This window comes from Trachurus japonicus, chromosome 5, assembly GCF_045865225.1.
Source record: "Trachurus japonicus isolate A0001 chromosome 5, Traja_1.0".
Classification (NCBI taxonomy): domain Eukaryota; kingdom Metazoa; phylum Chordata; class Actinopteri; order Carangiformes; family Carangidae; genus Trachurus; species Trachurus japonicus.
Genome location: NC_140911.1, coordinates 30,307,333 through 30,312,375, shown reverse-complemented (window position 1 = coordinate 30,312,375; position 5,043 = coordinate 30,307,333). Strand labels below are relative to the sequence as shown.

The following is a 5,043-nucleotide window of genomic DNA, read 5'->3' as shown; positions in this document are numbered from 1 at the left end:
TGCTTGTTAAAAAAAAGTGTACACATTGTTGCTCACATTCTTGGTCCTAATTGATTTTATATGTCTTTACTATTACTGCATTATATTTATTTGACACTGCTCAGACTGCAGGATGTCACCATCCTTTTTGTTTCATGAGGGAGAACTGTAAGAGGACTTGAGACACTGGTGGCAAGCCACTCAAATTCATGACTGTTAGCTACTGTCTCTGCTTCCAGTTATGAGGAAATAAATATAACTTCACAATGTGTAGGTCTTTGGTCTTTTTCAATAAAGCACAAGTTGGTCACAGTTATTCTGACATTTAATGTAAATTCTTTCTTTGTTGACACACTCTTATCAGATCTGATATAACACACACAAACTGTTCCTTATTTTACTTACAGTAACATGTACAATATTCTTAATATTTTACCTGTGTATATTTTCTTTGAGTAAATTTACACACGAAGTGGTTAAATACCAGGCAACACACAGTCATATAAAAGTATTAATTGATAATGATTGGTATAATAAACGGATAATGATGAAGACCACATATGTAACAATATGGTAGCCTATACATTAAGTTAAGAAGTGGTCACGTAAGGTAATGCACACATTTCAAGTCCAAAATAACTGGAAACTATGAGGTACTGGATAGCAGGACGATGAATATGAACATTGTAATGAGATTTACTATAATAACTGTAGTCCTTATTAAAAACAAGGTTCGATCCAACAAAAAATTTAACTACAGGACATCGTAGAAAATAGAATAAAAGTTGAAAAGTTAGTATAAAACCGTAAAAACTAGAAAAACAACCCACTGTAGTGCTCAGCTTTATTTTGCTACACCCATTCCTCTTTCCGGTGAAAAAAGGGAGAGTTTTTTTTTCTCTCCGTGGAAGACGTCGACGTAAGGTGACGTAAGAGGGCGTGTCCAAACAAAGGACAGAGGAGACGCTACAATGGGAGGTTCGTGTCTTTGATTAAACTAACTCAAAAGAGAACTAATAAGTGTTTTTGCACATATATTCTTCTGTCTCTCTGTCATGTCTTCTCACTGGGTCAGAAACACCAACAGCAGCACAGCACCGACGACATGAAACCTCGTCTCGCTTTACTGGTGTCAATGTAACGTCTCCCAGTCCCAGTCCCGTTGACGTTTCTGAAAAGTTTTTTTTTTTTTTTTTTTAATAATGTTTGACAGGAGACATTGTTGCTTTTCACTTCACAATAACACTGTCAACATAAAAGTTCATAACCATTCAGTGTTTTGTCGTCGCGCGACCAAACCGTCGCCACATAGTCAGTTCACATGCAAACACTGTTCAAGAGTAAACGCTGTAAACCCGGTATCAAAAACATGAATTGGGGGTCTTAATGAAGTCGTAGTAGTGAAGTTGCCTTGTAGTGAGTTGGTTTGTCTCTCTGGTGTCACGGACAGACAGTTTCCACGAGCAGCTGCTGGAAGACAGCGCCTTCCTCAGAGCTGAGCGCAGACTGGACACCGAGCTGTTGGACAAACTCATCCTGCAGCTCAACAGAATCTACCCGCAGGTCCTCACGGACAAGGAGGCCACCAGAGTAAGTCCTCCTGCACACTGGACCTACTGGTGTTAGCAGAGGTCCAGAGTCACATAGAAAAGATGCTCCACAGTAAAGGCGTCCACACAGTCCACTGTAGTGCCATGAAAGGAATAAATGTTTAGTATACAAAACAGCACAGAGTGACCACTGTAAATGTAGGCTAGGTTTTTTTTGGAGTGATGAATTGTGAGCCACACTGAACACTGGCTGTACAGGTGCATCTCAATAAATTACAATATCATGGAAGAGTTCATACCAGTAGTTCAATTCAAAAAGTGAAACGTATGATATAGATCTATTACACACATACTGAAATATTCAATTTGTTTATTTCGTTTAATTGTAATGATTATGGCTTACATTTAATGAAAAAATGCAAACGAGCTGAAGGCCACTATCGAGGCAACCTGGGCTTCTCCATAACCCACTTAACAGTGCCATGGGCTGTTTGCCTTTATGCCGCCCCAACCAAGTATTGAGTGGATATACTGTGTATGGACATACTTTCCAGAAGACCAACAATTCTTCATTTTTTAAATTGGTCTAATGTAATATTCTAATTTTTTGAGATACTGAATTTGGGTTTTCATTAAATGTAAGCCATAATCATTACTGACATGGAATATTTCAGTCTGTGTGTCATGGATCTACAGTATATCATGTATTAGTTTAACTTTTTGAATTGAACTCTTGAAATAACTGAACTTTTCCATGTTATTGTAATTTATTACATACTTGAGAATCATGATTCATAAAGTCATCATCGGTTTTACAGAATTTTCACATGTATAACTGTGACATCCGTGCAGTGGTGTAAGATATGCATCACTTCCTCCTGAAACTGAATATTTATTTAAACATAATGAGTGTTAACAAAGCAGGCACAGCCAAAATAAGAATCAGGTGCTGGTTGGTCACAGGAACATCTAGGTCAGAAACATAATTAACCACCGACAGCACTCTGACAACTTAAGATTATTGAGCGAACGATGAGTTTTGCATCTGACTTCTTCAGGTTCACTCAACAGGATATAGAATATTCAAGAGTGAACTTACTGTATCCTAAATATAGGCTACTCAGTTGTCCTAATACGTGTAAAATGATTCTCATTATTCTTACAGGCTTGGTAGATTACGATCAGCGTTTCCTGAACAGTTGATGGTTTAAGAGCTGTATCAAATAAATTATGTCTCAGATGTGCTAATTACAAAACAGCACTAAGTGTAAATATACTTCAAAGATTTACAGTCTAAATGTTTTGCTCTAAGCAGGGATATCCACCCAGAGCACCTTGATACAAGCTCTCGTGTCAGTGAGCACCCTAAAGAATAACTCCCTTTAGAGATAAAAAATAACCTTCTAACCTTATAATCACTCTTATTGTTATCCAGTTCCGAAACTTGGATGTGCCCACTAGTGTCCGAGTGGGTGAGCTCCTGACAAACCTGCAGGGCAAAGGCGAGGAGGCGTGCAGAGAGTTTTACAGGGCTCTCCACCTGCATGTAGAGGAGGTGTACTACAGCTTACCCACTCGGCTCCGCCTGAGAGGTTCGTCTTCTTTTTCCTATCATGTGTGATCTCAGTATTATCTAGTTATTGTAGAATTGATCTGACGTTATAAGTTGTGTATTCTAGTGTGGTCAACTTTTTCTTTGTACACTGAAACTAAGCTGTTCTGCTTCCAGATACCTTGGATCCATTTGCACATCCACATGTCTACCAACAACGCTATGTCCTGAATGACAGAGGTAAGCTAAAGCTGTCAACATGACAGCCAGAAGGAGAGCCTGTGGGTTATTTAACAAGTACAGCAGATGATGAACTACCTACCTGTGTTTACCTCTTCCCAGGTCCCCTCTTCTTTCTGGGTTGTTTCGGCTTGGCTGTGGGAATGGCCCTACTCTATTACTACAGTGGTAAGTCTAACATTACCTAACCTGGCAGTTGTAGATATTACCAATTGGACTTCAAGCTGTCAGTTTGTGTTACTAAGAAAGTGTCTTATTCTGTAGAAGATAAAGTGACGGGAGGCAGCCGGGCCCTCGGGACGGCCGCTCTGGGTCTGAAGAAAAAAGCTCATGAGGTTCTTATCTGGTACACTGAAGAAAGCCTCATGAAATAACAGGTGATACCTTCATACCCATCCCACGTGCCTCAACAGTCCTGATCTGTAGATGACTATTTATACCAAAGCACACTATCGTCTCAAGGATTCACTACTAATTTTGTACACAGTTTTATAAATGATTTTGTTACATTTGGCACTTTGCCCCTCTTTCTTTTCATGTTTAGCTATGTCTATTTAAATAGGTTAAAGGGATAAATGCACTCGCCTTCAGGAGAGCTAAACAAAGCAGTCCAAGTGTCAATTGTAAAGATGTAAAGTAGTCTGTAGTAGGCCTTTTTTTTTTTTTACGGTTCACTGAACTATATATTCATTGATTTGGTTTATGGAGAATCATTCTGCTTCATCTGCCCCACCAACTCTTATATCAAGAATATTGATAGAACTACACTACAGTGTCCACCTTCACCCTCTGGTCAGACCAGGACATGGCTGCCATCTTGCGGTCAGAAGAGGAGCTGCAGCACCAAACCTAGTCTGCTCTATGTTGGTTATAGAAAAGCTCCCCGGAGCTCTGCTGTTCATATTTAGTCTCAATAACAGATTAGTCCCCTGGACTAGACAGAAATAACACGGGACAGCGGCTGTTTGACGATGTTTGTGTCGAATTCGTCGTCAGCATAGCAATCACGTGACTACGGCAACCAATGATGTCCCGCTGTACCACCACAGTGCATTATGGGTAGAATGTAGCCCAAAAGAAACTAAAATAAACACACATCTGAGAGTTGGAACAAGAAAGCACGAACATAGATCGATTGGATTTAAAGGAAACATGTCAGAATTATATATGAAGTACTAAAACCGGAACTGCACCGTAAGTGAAACGGGCTTGGGTTGTTGCTCCTATATGTCAGTCCCGCTGCCCGTGGATATGACGTGTTGTATGAAAGGAGAGAAGGTTAGCACTCCCCTTGACAAGGATGGAATTGGCCCTCGTGGCCTGCAACACATATACGGTTAAGGCACTGCCACTTACTTCGTGGCATCTCTAACCAAGTTTTTTCACGGATTAAACCTCAACGTTTGTCAAAGAACGAGGACGTGAACAAACGACACGTAGTAACTGCTCATTAACTCATGTCGCCACCCGCGGCTTCACACATAGACCTCACAACAGGAAGTACGACTGAGCTGTCTGCCCCTCCCAAGTCAGAGCAGGAAGAGGTTCTCTAAAAAGGTTCACGGGGGATTGCTGCATTTATGTACCTGCCAGAAATAGTAAAAAAGATTAATTCCAGCCTTGATTATTGACAGATAACACGTCCAATACTGTGGATATTTTTTTGTTTGTTTTTAATGTGCCTTTTGTGCAGTTTGTTTGTGATGAGTCTATTTCAAATAC

The 5,043-nt window shown here is 40.1% G+C and overlaps 1 protein-coding gene and 1 non-coding gene across 2 annotated transcripts; both read left to right on the top strand.

Moving 5' to 3' along the window:
- The first annotated feature begins 857 nt into the window (after nucleotides 1–857).
- card19 (caspase recruitment domain family, member 19) lies at nucleotides 858–4,421 on the top strand. Its single transcript, XM_085777367.1, has 6 exons — nucleotides 858–957; nucleotides 1,430–1,569; nucleotides 2,965–3,121; nucleotides 3,259–3,321; nucleotides 3,424–3,489; nucleotides 3,586–4,421. The coding sequence occupies exons 1-6, from the start codon at nucleotides 951–953 to the stop codon at nucleotides 3,693–3,695; spliced, it is 543 nt and encodes a 180-aa protein (XP_085633493.1). The 5' UTR covers nucleotides 858–950; the 3' UTR covers nucleotides 3,696–4,421.
- Nucleotides 4,422–4,577: 156 nt separating this feature from the next.
- Nucleotides 4,578–4,705, top strand: LOC146987893 (U6atac minor spliceosomal RNA). The gene has a single exon (XR_015035957.1). It is a non-coding gene; the product is annotated as a U6atac minor spliceosomal RNA (small nuclear RNA).
- Nucleotides 4,706–5,043: the final 338 nt, after the last annotated feature.